This window comes from Populus nigra, chromosome 8 (genome assembly GCF_951802175.1).
Source record: "Populus nigra chromosome 8, ddPopNigr1.1, whole genome shotgun sequence".
NCBI lineage: Eukaryota > Viridiplantae > Streptophyta > Magnoliopsida > Malpighiales > Salicaceae > Populus > Populus nigra.
In genome coordinates, this window is record NC_084859.1 from 19687850 (window position 1) to 19706134 (window position 18285).

Genomic DNA, 18285 nt, shown 5'->3' on the forward strand with positions numbered 1-18285 from the left:
TCCGGGGATTTGTCTCCTACTGGATATTCAAGAACTCGACGGTTCGGTTCAAGGACTGGGTCAGCCCCATTCGGGCCGTGACCATGCGCCATAGCTAGATCTGTCAATTTTCATATATTTTCCTGATAATAGAGAACCTACACGTCCAGAGACAATGTTTTAAAATTCCATGCATGTTCTTCTCATAACACTGATTAGCATCAGCATTCAGTGCTTTCAGCCATTCACAACACAACAACACGCTGTAAACTAACAGATATTTCTAGTTTATTGCCATTTTATTAGCGCGTCAAACAGGAAGTTGTGAAGTCAGGCATGAGGCTCCATCTGATTGAGATGGTAGGTGCCCTCATTGTTCTTGTGCACCAATACCTTGAATTTCTCTTCAGTGCTTCCCCTCTTCACCTTGAGAAGCATATCAAATTTTGCAGAATCATCTACCACCTGTGAATTAGTTAAAAATATTCATCAATGATTGTTAATGCTCTTATATCTTTGCTCGTCAGAAAATAAGACAAGGTAAACCAATGACCACAAGACAACCATGATCTAGAAAACTAATGGACATGCATGCACCCGCACATTTATTCTAAGATTAAACATAACTTAAATCAACAGTACACTTAAAAGCCACTGATTGGCAGCCACCCCCACACTAGTCAGCGATTGATTGGTATTTGTTAGATTGAGTATAATCTCTCAGTCTTGAGGAAATTCGGCACATGTTTTTAAAGCTCTCTCATTCTACATGTTTAATATCAATGGAGTTAAATGAATGTGTTGCATTCAAACTAACAAGGCGCGAACAGGAAAAATAAAATTGAGAGAGAAGAAAAAGAACTGACCTCAGCATTTGCATTAACGACCTCTTGAAGTTCATAAGGGAACAGAGAGTTGGACCTCTGCTGGATGGACTTCAAAGCATGAATTGCTGCATCTTGGACTGAAGGATCATGCACTGGCACTGCTCGCCATCCAGGAGCATGACCATCTGTTTTACAAATCCCATGATCAGTATGATAGTAATGGTCCAAATGCAGAACTTTAAAGCTTAGTGCTCCAATCCAATGTCAAATGAGATTGGAACAACATAGTAGGGGGACACAAGTTTGCGAATTGTTCTGTGTAATGTAAACCATTTGCCTACATTGCAAGAAGAGATTGCCTCATAACATGATCATATCAATAGACTATCAAGGCATCAATACTGCCACTAATAAGACTCCGCTTCCACTAATTCCATCACCCTATTAATAGATTTAGACACGATTTCAAACATGAAATTGAAATTTAGATGCACTTCAAATTCCGAGAACAAGTACCAATAACCAATCACTCAGCATGAAAAGCAGATAAATGGAACATGAAGCACTCAATATTATTTTTTGATGAATAACGCGCCATTTTTTTCATGAGAAATACCCTGTTTTCTTCATCCCAGATTAACAAACTTCCCATATGCAGAAGAATTCTAAAGCTGTGTGTTTAAATCCAATGTGCCATATGGAATCAACAGGGTTGTTGAAACATTTGGAAGTTTGCAACGAACACAAGTAGTCCAGTAATGCAAACCACTTGCCCCGCCATCATAAAATGAAATCACCTCACAATGTGTTCGCATCCATAAACTAAAAGACCCACAACACTGTCACTAGTAAGATTCTTTCTCCACAAATTGCGCCCTCTTGATAGATTTGGACCTAAATTCAACCATGATTTTAAAATGTCGATTCAATTCAAATTCCTGTAACAGGTACCACCAAGCACCAACCACTCTGCATATAAAACCAACAACGAAACATAAAGCCCTCATTATTCCTCTAAACCACATTCACTCACTCTTCTAGTAATTATCCATGAGAAATGTAAGAACCCCACTACCCTCTTCAACTACAAAATAACTTAATCAATGCTAGTAAATTACAAAGCTTGTAAATTACACAACCATTGCCTATGCTCTAAAACATGACAACAACACAAACAATGAGCTTCCCAGATTAAAACCCAAAAAGGATTATTGAAATAACATGCAATACAACCTTTCAAACTCTTAAAATTAACACACGATGATAAATTAACAATATTTTGATAGCCCAGACAGATTATTAAAAACCAAAACACACTTGGATTGATTTCAACGTTGTTCTACTAACTGGGAGATTGTGGTAATCAACCTCTCTTGACACCGAGATCAGAGGAGGTAAACACAGGAACATCACCGGCATCCTTAAACTCGTGCAACTCCTTGAAGTTAAGCCACGGCTTAACCCAGACTTTGGCCTCATAAAGCTTCTTCTTCCCCGCTTCAACCGCTTCAATCGTAAGATGATGCATTGTCCCCGCAACCACTTGCTCTTTCGCCTTCACTACCCTCGCAAACTCCAATATCGCATTCTTCAACAAAAAAGAGAAGACTCCATCATTTTCAAGTCTTAAAAAAAAACCAACAAATTTAATGTCATGCTCATAGTTTTTACCTCTTTCTTGTTGTGTTCATCGACAGCGAAGCGAGCGAGGCTGTCGATCTCGGCGCTATTTTGGGAGCTTTGAGAGTCGTGAACGCCGCCGAGAGTGGCCATTTTCTCCTGACAGAATCCTCCGGAGGCAGAAATTTGAGGGGTGATTGTAACGGCAAGGACAACAGCTAGTGTGAGTAATGGGGAGATGAAGGAAGGGGAGGTCATGGGCTTCGTATTTATATATTTGTGGGGACTTCTTGTCTTGGTGTTGGATTTTTACCCTTCTCTAAGGTTTTAAAGTGATCTTCTTGGCTTGGTTCCTATGATATGGGGGAGGGAGATTTCGACGCGTGTCTTTACGCGGTCATCCTTGAGATCCGTGGCGCTCGTACATATCTTTTGCTTAGTGAGCAAGCTACTCAGCTGACAGGTGGGTCCATTTAATAAAATATAATTCAAAGAAAAATTATTAATCGGCTGACTGACCCAACGCCCTGCCGACTCATCCCTGGTTTGGGTTGGATGTTAAAGAAAAGCTAGTTCTAAATTAGCGTGTTTAGTAGTGTGGTTACAAGTGCTTTTTAAATAGTTTTTCGTATCAAAATACATATCAATAATGTTTTTTTATTTTTTAAAAATTATTTTTGACATCAACACATCAAAACGATTCAAAAAGTACAAACCACACTCAATTTTAACAAAAAATTAAAATTAAAATTTTAATAAAACGCAGTTACAAACACAATGCCAAATGGTGTCCTAAATTAATCCACACCCTGTGATAGACTCGGTTTTAATTTTAAAAAATAAAAATATATATTTAAATTAATCTGGTTTAAAATTTTAATATATAACTTAAATCTTGAGCAATATCATGAAGCAATGAGGATTTAATTATTATGGTCAAAAGGTATGCCAATTAGCCAGATTTTTTTTACAAGTTGATTATAAATTAGTTTTTATTTTACTTTAAAAGGTGAATTGATTAATCATTTTATTATGAGAAATAAGTTAATATTCTGTTGATCGAAGTTTATCGGAGTGTAAATCAAATCCATGTTTGAAATTTAATCGAGATGCTGGTGTGGGTTTTTTTTTCTTTTGAATTGAATAGATTAATACTCAAATTAGATTGATAATGGGTTTTTTTTTTCAAAATTAAATATTTATCCCTCTATTTAAAGGTGTTTTTGGATGCATCCACAATAAAATAAATAGCTATATAAACAAACAAATAGACTAAGTAAAATTAAAAAATAAAAAGATTTGTACCACGTTGTGGAAAATCATTTACCCTTGTTGTGTAGTGGGCCCTAAAACCATGTTTCTCTCCTTCAAAATAAACAGTGTTTTCTCCCTTTACTCCATTTTCCTCAACTTTCTCTATCTAAAACATCTTTCTTTAGTTTGAACAATTACATTATAATTACAAATCACAACTGAAGAAGAAAATAAAGGAGCTCGTACGTTTACTATACAAAACAAAAAACCGTCCATCCTCTTTTATTTTCACTTTGGATTTGAATGGTTGCTCTTTTTTATGATTTTGTTCATCGAACCATTATTTGCATGATTGGATCCTTGTGAAGCCACTGGGACCATTTGCTTTTAATTTGTTAGGAAATGGTTGAGAGAGAAAATCGAAAATAGAAAAAGAAAATATAAGTTTATACCGATTTTAACTGTTAAAATAATTAATATTAATATCAATAAGTTTTATTTGATGATAATAACTCTACTAGGATGTTATTTCATCTCGAGGTTACTTGAGATTATAGATGGAAAGTTTTTGTTTTAGGATTGTATTTTTTTTGGACCTTTTAGGATTTTTAAAGGAAAGAATGAGTTTATTTTAGATATATGGTGTTTTTTTTTTGTTAATAAAATGGTTTAAAAAGAATTTTTAGATGTAAAATACTCTTGATTTGTCGGAATCTAGACATAACATGCAACATGTCACCTTCTCTGTTATTTTTTTTCAAAAAAATAAGATATCAATCCATTCATTATTCTTTTATCAAAGCCTAGGCTAGCAAGCCTAGGCATCTAGGATTTTCTTGTTATAAAATTTATTTTAGATCTATAGAATGTTTTTATTTTGTTAATAAAATGATTTAAAATAAATCTTCAGGTGTGGAACACCTTAATTTGTCAGAATCTAGACATAGCATGCAACATGTCATCAACTCTATTATTTTTTTTCAAAAAAAAATAAGGCATCAACCTCTTATTTTTTTTTCTCAAAACCTAGGCTAACAAACCTAGGTGTTTAGGCTTTTCTTATTAAGGTTCAAAAGCATTGGACTACTTGAGCCCGCATTCAAGAGGTTTTTTTTTTTACTTTGATTTTTTGTTTTAGTTTCATTGTTTTATTTTTTAAAAAAATTAATTGATTTTTTTTAATTTAACTTTTAATCTATTTTAAATTCATCTTTGTAATTTATTTTTTTATAAAATTATTTTTGCTTTAAATATAAATTCTATTATTTTATTGGTGTTTGATTCCATAAATATTTATTCATATTGTTATTTTTTTCAGCTAACCCGGCAAGATTTTCATTTTTATTTTTTCCCTGAGAACACGTTAGCATTGCGTACTTTATTTTTATTTCGCTAAAAAACCATTGATTTGACACACAGTTTAGCATGGACCAAAATCTAGTTTCATCTAAAATTCCTAAAGCCCTTCGACTTCTGCACCTAGAGAACGTCAACATCATAGAGGACCTCAGAATTTCACGAACCGAGAGTCTTGGCTTTATTAGAGGTAACGTCTTGTCTTGCAAGTTTTAAAAGGCATCTCTTTTGATTGCTTGGAATGAAAAAGTAGGTTTCTAAAGGTAGGTAGGCCTTTTATTGGTTAGATTTTGTTAGGTGTAGCTGGCCTTAGCCCTTAATGGACAGAGTTTTTTCGGGGATGTATAAATAATATCATTTATTTTTTAATTTTTTTTAAAATTAAATTCTTTTAATTTTTAAAAAATTATTTTTAACATCAACTCAACAAAATAATATAAAAACAACAAAAAAAATATTAAATTAAATTTAAAACAAAATAAAAAATTTTCAAAAACACAAAAATAAACAAGCCAAGCCAAAGGCTTAAATATGTCAATCGTTTATGTTGTGGCTGAGGGGGGAGTGCAATGCACTGGCAATGGGACAAATGATAGGCCATGGGTTTTTATGATTGAAAGACACGGTTTTTAACAATTATTATTACATGTTCTCATTGTTGTTTGTCTTGTAGATGTTTTACCATAACCAGGGACTAACTTGTGTATATTTTTCAAATACAGGGACTGATGAAATGCTCTTGATGCAGTTTTCCCTAATGCAATCAATAGATAGATTTTGTTGCAGGCATCTATAATAGTAACCACAGTACAGAGGAGAGACGGATAAAACATTAGCATGCAAAACATTTATTCAACCAACCAACATGCTAACAGCCTTGCACAGTGTTCTGAGGGCATCAAGATACAACATAAACTCTCTCTTTGAGAGAGAAAAAACAAAACAAAAAAAAAAAGTTTGGAAATTGTTAAAAGATGGAGATGAAAACCACATGGCTCAGTAGCAAATATAGGCTCAGAGTGCTTCAAAGACATGAAAAAAAATATCATGCCACTTGGACAGCACTTGAGCTATTTAAAACACAGAGAGGAAAAAACAGGAGCCCACCAAACATACCCGTGTAACATCCTCCCGCTTGGTAGCTAATGAGCAAAAACAGGATAGGACTCCCCATCAGTTCTGATGACACTAAGGAAAGAACAAAACCAGATGCCTTCCCATCAAAGGTAAGGGAATACGTCGACGACTGAAGAAGTAACAACAAGAACAAGTATTCGCACCATAACCTTCACATTTCTTCTTTCAGCTGCTTCTTTTCACAAAGACCATCTCCGGATTAGTTGTTGATTTTGGGTCATTTCCCAATTGAGGACGGAGCCTTATCTGTGATTTGGCATCAAAATAAGAAAAGAATTTTTTATCAAAGATCGTGTGCACAGCAAATAAAAATATCCAAACAAGAGAGACTATTAATCTCATCAAACAAGTCTAGACACTAAATATCATAACTTGAAAAAAAAAAAAAAAACTCGTCAAACAAACCAAATGCATTGATTTTACACAACTTTTTGCTTGCAATAGCATCTTTAACATTTGGGAAACAATAAAAAAATGGAGAATTTCTTTTTCAGGAATTGAAGAATGATGACAGTTCAGCACAGACCTCATAGCGTTCAAGCAATGAAGCAAACAAAGCAGCAACTCCACGGATTACAAATTTCTGACCCACACAAGTCCGCATGCCAGAACCAAAGGGAAGAAATGCTGCATCATCATTTGGATCATTCAAAACGAATGAACACGGAATTGGATCTGCAGCTTCTTCTGCAGCATTTAGAACAGGTGGCGAACAAAGATTAGTAAATAAAAAATGAGAGCTGCGAAGATTTAATGTTGATTAAAGCACAACAATCCATGCAGTGTTTGCAAATAATGCGTTCAATATTTTTAGGATATTAGACCCAAGGGAAAGATGAGAGGTTGAGGGCCATTCTGCTCCATTACTTTCTAGTTACCAAAGTCACAGCTTAATGGGTCTTCAAAGGGAAGTTGTCTTGCATTTTATGAGCAGTTTAAAAGATTTGGATGGCAAAATATGAGGGACATTATGGTAAATTTTCTAATCCAGGCAGGTGCTTAAAAAGTCAATATTCTCCTAGCTACAAAAGAAAGGTGTTTCAGTGTTTTTCATTTTCAAGGCACTTGTTCAGGTACCAAAGGCAAGCAACTAACTAAACTTGCCCAATTTGTGAGCCAAACCGGAGTGACTACATCATCTAATCTTAACTAAACACCTAGGCATGTACATGACTCGCCTATAAGGCTATAACTAATTAACTACAATAATAAAAAAAAACCTCAGAAATCAATGAGCAGTGATTATCGGTGATATTACAGGGGTACTTGAAACAAGGTGTAACTCATTTTTATTGGGAGTGATCATATTTGGTAATAGCTAGAAGTGAAACCTGTAAATGATGTATCCTGCACCAAACCAGAGCCCTTTCCAGCTTTTGATAAAAATCGATATGGATTAAATTTGCTAGCATCACTGCCCCAACTAGAACCATCCATCTGCAGCAATTGTGCAGGCACAACAAGTAGTGCTCCAGCTGGTATTAACATACCGTTTTTAAGAATCAAATCTTGCAGTCAAAAGAAGGAAAAAGAAAGAATCATTAATGGTGTATGATAAAAACCTTTCAGAAACCAGAATAGGCAAGAATGATCAGGAGTAGAAATCTCTGCCGTATGATAAATTAAGCTAGTCTACAGATACAGATAGGATAATAAGAAACTACAGCAAGGCAAGTCAATGTAATATTGATTGAATGCAGCAGCAACATATCAATTTTAATGAAAGACTAAACACTGTTAAATCACTTTGATAACATTTCAAGTGGAGTGATAGGAACCAACGACTGGTTACTTGTCCTTTAGTCCGTAACCTGGCATTAAATGGTATGTCAGAATTACTGTCAACACACAAAACACCATTAGGCTTTAGCTAGACATAGTGTAAAACTCGCTCAGGTATTTTTTAGTCAGAGAAGGCTTCCCCCACCCTTTTCTGTTCCCCACCTTAACCCTGTGCAAAAAACCTAAAAATGAATTTCTGAATTCGTGAAGATATAGATAGAAATGAGCAAAGGACTCACCACCCCAGTTTCAGAATATTTGGATTAAAGCCTAGTTGACATTGAGATGTATAAGCAGGAATAAGCAAAGGTCTTAAACAATTAGGTTTAAAACATACAGCTCATCATGATACTGTAAGCAAGCTACAAATCTAAGAAAGACAAAAACAAAAGGCTGCACTATTTCCCGGTACTTGGCAAACAAGAAGGCAATCTCTTACCATCTTTCAAAGAGCATCTCTGCAGCAAAGGTCCTGCTGGCAGAAGACGGGCTGATTCATAAATAGTTGCCAATAACAAAAGCATTTCCTCAACATCTTGATCTTCTCTCACTGAACCCTTCTTTACCTTCATTATCTCAGAATATATCTGTAAAATTTCAAAAATTTGAATTACACATATATATAGCATAGACCTCAAAGGGAATCGCGGCAACAGGGTCTACCGGTCTACCCTTTGGGGGTGAAAAAGATGAAACAGTCAAACTATGAAAGCTTAACAATTTTCCATCAACCTATTCAGGGATGCCAAAGATGTGCATGAAGCAGGAATTAAGCACATGTACACTGGGTCCACTTGGCCCCTCTTAGCAAATGAAAAAGGCCCATACCTTATCCTGTATCTCTGCATCTGCAACAAGCCTCTCCAGGATACTACCAATTAAACTTGTAGTGGCTATGCATCCATGAAACATCAAACCCATAATATTTCCACATGGTTCTTCTCTTGCAATAAGATCACCACCAAGCTCCTGATAGAAAAAATTATCTTGCATCTCAACACCAGAAGAAGGTGGTGCACCAGATGCAGCCTTTATTCCTACTTTTGCAGTTCCAATGTGAGAGTTTTGATCCATATGGCAAAATAGTTTGTAATTTTTTCCACACTGTTGAACAATGTCTAGAGTTAAGCATTTCAATTCTGAGCACAATGACTGGTACTTCCAAAATCCCCGTTTCCAGAAAGGTGTAAATCTATATGAAGCCCAAAAGGAAGCATCTTTAGCAATCATCATCAGAAGCTCCTCATAAAAAGTTGCCTTGGACCAAGCCAGGAATGTATCTCCAAAAAGCGTGGTCCCCAAAATGGTAAAAGCCATATGCTGTGAAATTAATTTACAATCAACACTTCCCGTGCTCATACTAGCATCGACTCCTTCCATGATACAGTCCACAACATTTTTAGGGATTACATTCGCTCTCCCAAGCATTTTATCATCCAATTCCAACTCTAGTGATTCTCTTCCCTTTTGTGCCTGCAGAAGGAAAGAAGTTATGCATGAGTATTATTAGAAAGGAAATTGCATAAATTAATTATCATAATTAAAGAAAGAGAGAGAAACAATAATCTATGATTTGTATCCTCCAACAATAAAGATGTTGAGTTGTTTCCCTTTTCAACCACAAAGACAGATGGATCCAAGGGTCCCCGACCCTTCCTACGGGAAAATGAGTCCCCTCACTGCTACTTTTTTTTCATGTTCTATCTAAGCTCCAAAAAACATAAACCCAACCCCCCAACACCACAAGACCGATCACACTCTCCCTAATTTCAAAATCTACCAGTTTCTTAACATGTCAATTTCTGTACCTTACAGTGCACACTAGGTTGTGTTCCATACTAGAGCTATTCAGTCACTGGCAACAAATGACTTGTTCCCCACAAGACTTCAATTTTTATATTTTTTATGGTTGCCTACCACCATTATGGGTTACAAGAGAAATCGCTGGTACAACTCAGCCTTACACAAACATTCTTCCAAGTTCAGTAATCTTGCAAATGTTTACCAATACTAAAACACAGGTAAATGCTACAGCAAGCAGCAAAGAAAAACTTCTACCTGGTCATATGAACAAAAGAAGAGACTTGATCGTCCAAAGGCCAAACGAAAAGCCTTCCCAATGCAAGGCAATTTATCTCCAGCCTTCGAAAGCATATCTTTGATAAGGGTTGGGTCCTTCATAGATACCAAAAGCTGAGTTGGCCCCAACCACAACTTGAAAACTGATCCATATTTATCATGCGACTCCGATAAAAGATCTAACAGCCAAAAAAATAAAAAATCATTCTCTAAACAAATCATCATTTAATAAAAAATCATACTCTAAACAAATCACTCATAAAGCATAATATTACAGAACTCGTTTTCTCACAGATTAAAAGAAAATCCCAAGTTTCCTTCATTTTCTCAATAACCAAACAGAAACTATACACAAAATCAAGTTCTAGTCAACCAAATTAAGTAACACCTCAATAAACTTCACAAATTTTAACTCTCTCATAAACTGAAAAGGAATAAGTAAAACCAAATTTGCCCATCGTTTTCTCAGCAACCAAACAGAAACTAAAACACGAAATCAAGCTCTAGTCAGCCTAATTAAATAACACCTCACTAAACCTTTGAAGATTTAAACTCTTATGAACTGAAAAGGCAAAAGTAAAGCCTTATTTGTCCTTCATTTTCTCAGCAACCAAACAGAAACCAAAATAAAATAAAAAAACTCACTCACCGATAAAATTCTCACGAGAACCGAGGTTTCCATGGCCAAAAAAGGAATTACAAGGCGGTCCAGGGATCTTACTAGCTTTGGACCATAATCTAAACAGCGTAAAGACCTTATCAAGCAAAAGAGCGGTAATGGTAATCAAGGCGATCCATAGAATCGCATTGAATTCCTTCTTCGCATACTCTCTTGCGGATTCCGATGAAATGAAACCGTTCACTGACTTCAAAATTGAATTCATTTTCTCATCGAGAGAGGGAGAGGGAGGGAGAGAGAGAGATGAGATGAGAGAGTTTCTTTGACTTTCCTTTCTCTAGGTTCCGAAGGTGACTGGCTTAAATTAATTTCAAGTTGCTTTCAACGAATTGTTATTGTTAGTTTTTTCCTTGCGTCACTGTCTTGATTTTGATTTTTTTATTTCATGTCTGCGGTTATATAGATGACACGTGTGTGTTTTACGTATCCATTGGCTGTGACGGAACTGTTCGATGGGCGAATCCTTATCTCGATGTCGTTTGTTACCGTGACTTCAGGACGCGTGCCTCTTTTTTTTTCACTATAAAAATAAAAATTAGTTTTGTTGGACCTAACCCGGTCCCAACTTGTAACTTAATTAACACAGTTATAATTACATTTAATTTTAAAATATATTATTTCAATTTTTTTTTAAATTAAAACGATAACTTTTTATTACCTCCAGTAACCAGCTACATTTATAATTCAAATATTAAAGCATTTAAAATATAATTAGATTATTTTTTAAATTTTTTTTACTTAAAAATATATCAAAATAATATTTTTTTTAATTTTTAAAAATTATTTTTGACAACAATGCATTAAAATGATTTCAAAATACTAAAAAAATATTAATTTAAAATTAAAAAAAATCTAAATTATTTTTTAAATGTTTTTTTTTTTAAAAAAACAGAGCGTTAGATTGTATTATAGATACAGCTAAATTTAATAACTTTGATGAAAACTATTAAATTACTTATATTGATTAAATTTTAATATATCTTTTTAGAAAAAATATGGTTTGGTCAACCTATAATTTTTCTAAGAAATATTTTTTTTACTAGTGAATCAAAACCAGCGTCTAATACTTTCAAGTTTCAACACAATAAGAATAGAAGGCGGCTCAGTGGACACGTGGAGATCCCAATTATTTTATGCCAGGGGGCAAATTAACTAATCCCATGAGTATCTCATGACACTAATTAATTCATTGGTATGTTGAGTTTAGTGATGTATTTAATTTGTTTTTAATTTAAAAATATTATAAATTTGCCAAGTCAATAAATTTATAAAAAATGATGATTAAAAATAATTTATATGAAAATAGTATCGAGTAATAAATATTAAACTTGTTTAAGAGTAAGAAAAACAATATTTTTTTAAATTAGTATTTTGACTAAATAATGAGTGATTTAAATAATTATTTTTATATTTAGATTAAGATGGGTTAATTAATTTTTAGATTGACCTTCATGTTAAATTAAATTCGAGTTAAATCTTTTATATCTAATTTGAGATAAAATGAGTCAACTAGGTCTTATTTTGACTTTTTGGATCAAATATAGTTTAATAAAAATGATACATAATATAATTTATAAAACTAAATTTAATAAATTTATGATCGTTCTATACCGTGAACACTATATTTTCATCCATGTTGGGCTAACATATATCTCCACTTGCCTGATCCACGCAAGATTTCCCATTCAAAATTGATGTCATTAAAGCAAAAATTAAGCCATCTCGAGAAACCACAAGTGTTCATGGATTTCTAAAGTTTATCTACGCCATTTGACTGAGTTTATCTACGCCACCTCGAGAACGTTAAAATAATTAAGATCAAACACAAAAAGAATGCTAGAATTCTGAATAATCTGTATATTATGAGTGTTTAGTCTTAACCTAAATACAAATAAAATATATATAAGTTAAACTGAAAGTATTATTCTACCATTAATAAATAAGACTACATAAATATTATTTAACATCTCCCCTCAAACTTACGATGCGGTAGCTACAAACATCAAGAGTTTGCCAACCAGAAAACAAAAATGAGAGATTGAATGCGTCTTGGTAAAGAAATTTGCAATCTGCAAGGAAGAATGAACAAAAGGCAAAGCAATGGTGTTATACTTGAGATGATGACGAGTAAGATGACAATCGATCTTAATGTGTTTAGTTCGCTTATGAAAAACCAAGTTGTTAACAATCTGAATAGAACTCTAGTTGTCACAATACATAGCAGTAGGATGAGAAAAGAAAACTCTCATATCGATAAGTAACCAACGTAACCAAACAATCTTTTTGGTAATAAATATCATGGCACAATATTCTGCTTTGATGGATGATTGAGAAACAATAGATTGTTTCTTGCTCTTCCAAGAAATAAGAGAATCACCTAAAAAGATACAGAATCCGGTAACAGACTTGCGATATATGGGATCACTACCATGATCAGCATTAGAGTATACACGCAACTCCAAGAAAGAAATGGATGAAAGTAAAAGACTCTGAAAAATTATATCCCGAAAATATCGCAAAATACAAAGAACACCTGTCTAGTGTACAGTAGTAAGAGAAGCAACAAACTGACTAACAACATGAACAACATATGCAATTTCTGGATGACTAATGGTGAGATATACCAAACTCCCAACAATAGTGCGGTATAAAGTAGGATCTATCAAAGGTAAATCATCAGAAAAAAAGTACCTTGCTTTAACCTCAATATAAGTATCTACAGTCTTTTTATCAGTAAGTCTAGCTCGCTCAAGAATATCTGCAACATATTTTGATTGAGAAAGAAGGTAACCCCTAGGTGAGTATGTTACCTCAATACCCAGAAAATATCGAAAATAACCCAAATCCTTCATTTCAAATCGTCTAACCAACTCTGTCTTCAAAACTGAAATACCATCAATGTCATCACCAGTAATAATCATGTCATCAATATATAAAGACAGAATAATATGACCTGCATCAGTGCACTTAATAAAAAGAGCAGAATCATGACTGCTAGAAAAAAAAAGTCAAAAGATGAGATCACAATAGAGAATTTCTCAAACCAAGCACATGGTGCTTGTTTGAGACCATATATTACTTTCTTAAGCTTACAAACATATCCATAGTCATGTGAAAAACTAGGAGGGGGTGTCATATAAACTTCTTCTTAAAGATCTCCATTCAAAAAGACATTTTTAACATCAAGCTGAGAAATATACAACTGATGAATCAAAGCTACGACAAATAGACCTATCAGAATTAGTCTTGATCTTATACACCCAACGACAACTGACAACACTCTTACCAAGAGGTAGAGTAACTAGATCCTAAGTATCTGTCTTATGTAAAGCAGAAAGTTCCTCATCCATAGTTTGTTGCCAAAGCGGATCAAGAATTGCCTCTTTATAGAAAGAGGGCTCAAAGAGACAATGAATAGAAGCTAAAAAGGAAGTAAATGATGAGGAATAACAAGAATAAGCAAAATTTGGTAGTTTTGTGGACTTACGAATGCAGATGGACTGGCATAGAGATGGATCCACAATCTCAGATGAAGCTTGAGGGGCTGTAGATGAGAATAGAGCTTCAGGTGTGCCGGAGAGTAAAGTACTAGTACCAGTACCTGTAGAGTTATGAGTACAAATTGATCGAACATGGGGAGAGGTATCATTACCAGAACCTTAAAAAAAAGATCTATACGAATAAGATCAGATTTAGTCAAGTTATGAGTAGTTGATGGAATAGAAAAGAAAGGTATATGGTCAAGGAAGACAACATGACGAGACACATAAAGTTTCTGAGTTATTAGATCAAAACAACGATACCCCTTTTTACCTTCACCATAACCCAAAAAGACACAAATAGCGGATCAAGAGGATAGCTTATTGCCCTTTACATAAGGACGAAGAACGAAACAAGTACAATCAAAGACTCTAAATCAGGAATAATCAAGGACATACCCATATAACTTTTCAAAAGGAGATAGACCCGAACTATAAGAAGATGGAATTATATTAATCAAACTTACAGTAGTAAGAACAACTTCTCCCAAAAACTCACTAGAAACAAAAACAAACAACAAGAGAGAACGAGCAGTTTCGACAATGTGCCTATGTTTTCTTTCAACAACACTATTTTGCTCAGGAGTATCTGTATATGAAGTTCCGTCTAAGGCAAGCAATTGGTAAAATTTATTAAAGGTGCATTCCCCACCCAAATCACACCTAAAACATATGATCACATCATAATGTTGAGTTTTGATAAGAGCTCAAAAAGTTGCATATATTTTAAAGAATTCAAAACGATGTTTCATTAAATAAACCCAACAATAACGAGTATGATCATCAATAAAAGAGACATAATATCGAGACCCTTCTTTTATGGTAACAGGAGAAGGTCCCCATACATTAGAATGAATCAAATTAAATGGTGAAAAAGAAACAGAAATACTTCGATTAAAAGGTAAAGCGGAAAATTTTGCCAGTTTACATCCACTACAATTAGAAATGTCACAAGTTTTCAAATTTTTCAAAGCTCCTATGGATGCCAAAAATCTCAAATGAGAAGACAAAACATGACCTAGATAGGAATGCCATAAATAAAAACTAGAAGATGAAAGACTCAAATGAAAGAAAGATAAATCAATAGTAGTAGTAGTAGTAGCGGTAACAACAACAACTGACACTTTTAACTCATCCAAAATATATAGTTCATTCTCCATACGGCTTGTCCTAATCAGCTTCTGAGACTGCAAATCCTGTACACAACAAAAAAAACCAGAAAACATGACTAAATAATCACTAGAATCATATATTTGACCAACAGACGCAAGATTCAATTTGAGTTTTGGAATAAGATAAATATTAGGGAGAGACAAGTGAGGTGTGATAATAGAACCAACACCTGCTAAGGGCATAGGAGTGCCATCAACAGTCATAACAAGAATGGAGGATAAGGGGGACACAGAGGTAAAAGATGAGGAATCTGGAGACATATGATGGGAAGCACCAGAATCCAAGACCCATTCAGAGTGTGACATATTTGAGGAACTATGAGGCAACTAACCTATGGAAGAAGAAGCGGATATTGCTTGTGGCTGCAAGGAGAGAAACTTTTGAAATTGCTCAGCCAAAGTATTAGGATCGGTAATAGAGCCTGGGGAAGTTACTGCTGCAGTATTGTGGTGTGATGGTTTATAACCCTGAGGTGGTCTATGAGCATTAGATTGTGACCGATTGCCAAGCTTCCAAGCTTGATTATGTTATCTCAACTTAGGACACCGAGCCTTCCAATGACATTTCTGCTTACAGAAATTGCACTCATCAAAGCCAACCCTTGTTTAAGGCTTGTTCTGATGATTAGAGAATGGTTTAGAAGGTACTGCTAGTACAGAAGGATTTGAAGCAGAAAGAATTCCCTTTTCAGAATAAGACTAAAGACGTATTTCTTCAGCCAAGAACTCACTGAAAACAGAGTCAATGGAAGACAGTGGAGAATAATGCAGAATTGAACCTCTAAGTCCTTTGAAATCACTGCGAAGTGCTGTTATAAACTGTACCAATCGTTGCTGCTCTTTACGCTTAATATGGGCACCACATGCTTTTAATTCTGTCGATTTTATAAAAGCCAATTAATCCCAAAGATCTATCATAACAGAATAAAACTCTGGAATACTCATATTCTTCTAATGAAAAGCTCGTATGTCATTCTCTAATTGATACTGTTTTGCAAAATTTGATTGTGTGAATAACCTTTGCAGATGATCCCAAACCTCTTTTGTTGTCTCATACTTCGCCAACTGCGTACCTATCGAATTCTCAAGAGAATTATTTATCCAAGTAATGATCTTTGCATTGTTTGCTTTCCATGTATCTATCAAAACAACATTCCCCTCCTTAATATTCTTAGGTATCATATAAGTTCCACTAACATACCCCCACATTTTCTTACCCTTAAGGAAATTTCTGATTACATAACTTCAATACGAATAGTTCTTCCCATCCAACCTCACACTCACAGACTAAAGCGAATCATCTCTTTCAATAGCCATAATCAACAGTCATAGAGAATCAGAATACAAAAGCAGCGGAAAACAAAATACCAAATTGCAGAAACTGAACATAGATTGTAGAAACTAAACAAATATCTTTTTGACGAAATACCAAAATAATTACAGAAACTAAATGCAAATACCAAATTGTAGAAACTGAAGGGAAGATGAAATACTAAAATAATTGCATAAACTGAATGCAAATATCAAATTGCACAAGCTGAAGGGAAGATGAAATACCAAATTTTGCAGAAGAGAAAGACAAAATATCACTTTAAAAAATTTTCAGGGCTCTGTCCCGAACCACGGCAGGGGCACACTGCCCCCCGCAAACCCCAGCCAACTCACCGCAGAGTTAGATCTGTGAAAACTGTGTTCGGGATTAAGTCTCGTTTCATAAAACCAACTTTGATACCGTGTTAAAACAATTAAGATCAAACACAAAAAGGATGATAGAATTCTTAATAATCTGTATATTATGAGTGTTTAGTCTTAACTTAAATGCAAATAAAATATATATAGATTAAATTTAAAGTACTATTCTACCCTTAATAAATAAAACTATATCATAAATGTTATTTAACATAGAAAACAAGAAGGCCGTTCACCTTGGAAGCCATTCAAAGTTGTGAAACTTAATTTCTCTAGCAGGCCAAAATATCATTCAATTCCATGTTTTTATCAAGTACATCGTGTAAAGCAATTCATGATCACCAGTGAAGATTTCCATATATATGAAGTTTGAACATCTTGCACAAGCTTGGTCTCATTCTTTGTCGACGCATGTTTACAGCATGGGACGACAAAGACAGCCTTCAAGATCCAGCAGACAATAATCTCGTAGCATCAACTCATGCATGCATGATCTCCAAATGAGAGGAGAAATGTTTCAGTACGGGACGATGGATTTTCCACCTTGGTTCGTAGAATGTCGATGGCTTTGGCATAAAAAACGAATCTCTTGATATATAGGGTATCTGCCTATCATCCCTGTCAATTATTGATTCGCTTTCTTTTTCTCTATATTGCAGACTAGTTTGAAAATATTTATTTCGGATTACCGGATAATTAAGTAAGTGAAGTAATAATTTTCTCATTTCCAACGCTTTTTTATATTTATATATATTTTTAATTTTCTCACATATTATTTACCTAGTACACTTACTATTATTTATATATTTATTGACTTAAATACCAAAAACTTTTTTTTATAAATGATTAACCTTGTAATCGAACTCAAATATCAAATCCATATTTAAATCCATATATCTTTACCCAGGATGATAATATATGAAAATTTTAATTTTTATGTGAAACTTTTTCAAGACTTCATCGTAAAGTATGTGGAAGTGGTACGTACTAGATTAAGTGTGGTTATAATCTGAGTTTATAAGATGAAGTATAGGATGGCATAATTACTCAAACCTTTTCCTCCTTTTTTTTTTCCTCTGGATTATGAGTAATTATAAGTGGATTTTCCAGAGATGTAGCTTATTTTTTGCTTTTTCCTGCATGAAAATATACAGGTGTTTAAGTAAATATGC

At 34.2% G+C, this 18285-nt stretch overlaps 2 protein-coding genes across 2 annotated transcripts; both read right to left on the minus strand.

Annotated features, from left to right (window-relative positions):
- Positions 1-95: 95 nt before the first annotated feature.
- On the minus strand, positions 96-2739 carry LOC133700449 (cysteine proteinase inhibitor 6-like). The gene is made up of 4 exons (XM_062123985.1): positions 2478-2739; positions 2175-2394; positions 846-991; positions 96-444 (listed from the first exon to the last, which is right to left on the minus strand). The coding sequence occupies exons 1-4, from the start codon at positions 2682-2684 to the stop codon at positions 310-312; spliced, it is 708 nt and encodes a 235-aa protein (XP_061979969.1). The 5' UTR covers positions 2685-2739; the 3' UTR covers positions 96-309.
- A 3116-nt stretch (positions 2740-5855) lies between these two features.
- Positions 5856-11020, minus strand: LOC133701766 (cytochrome P450 714B2-like). The gene is made up of 7 exons (XM_062125846.1): positions 10684-11020; positions 10014-10213; positions 8784-9428; positions 8395-8542; positions 7505-7681; positions 6700-6860; positions 5856-6419 (listed from the first exon to the last, which is right to left on the minus strand). The coding sequence occupies exons 1-7, from the start codon at positions 10916-10918 to the stop codon at positions 6339-6341; spliced, it is 1647 nt and encodes a 548-aa protein (XP_061981830.1). The 5' UTR covers positions 10919-11020; the 3' UTR covers positions 5856-6338.
- Positions 11021-18285: the final 7265 nt, after the last annotated feature.

Bases quoted from the DNA above. Each gene is read 5' to 3' on its own strand.
- LOC133701766 (XM_062125846.1), bottom strand. From the start codon at position 10,918: ATGAATTCAATTTTGAAGTCAGTGAACGGTTTCATTTCATCGGAATCC. The intron at 9,429-10,013 runs GTAGAAGTTTTT...TTCCTTCTGCAG, and splicing joins TCTTTTGTTCATATGACCAG to GCACAAAAGGGAAGAGAATC. The intron at 7,682-8,394 runs GTAAGAGATTGC...TTTGACTGCAAG, and splicing joins GAGATGCTCTTTGAAAGATG to ATTTGATTCTTAAAAACGGT.
- LOC133700449 (XM_062123985.1), bottom strand. From the start codon at position 2,684: ATGACCTCCCCTTCCTTCATCTCCCCATTACTCACACTAGCTGTTGTC. The intron at 992-2,174 runs GTTGATTACCAC...TTTGTAAAACAG, and splicing joins TGATCTCGGTGTCAAGAGAG to ATGGTCATGCTCCTGGATGG. The intron at 445-845 runs GTCAGTTCTTTT...ACTAATTCACAG, and splicing joins TCGTTAATGCAAATGCTGAG to GTGGTAGATGATTCTGCAAA.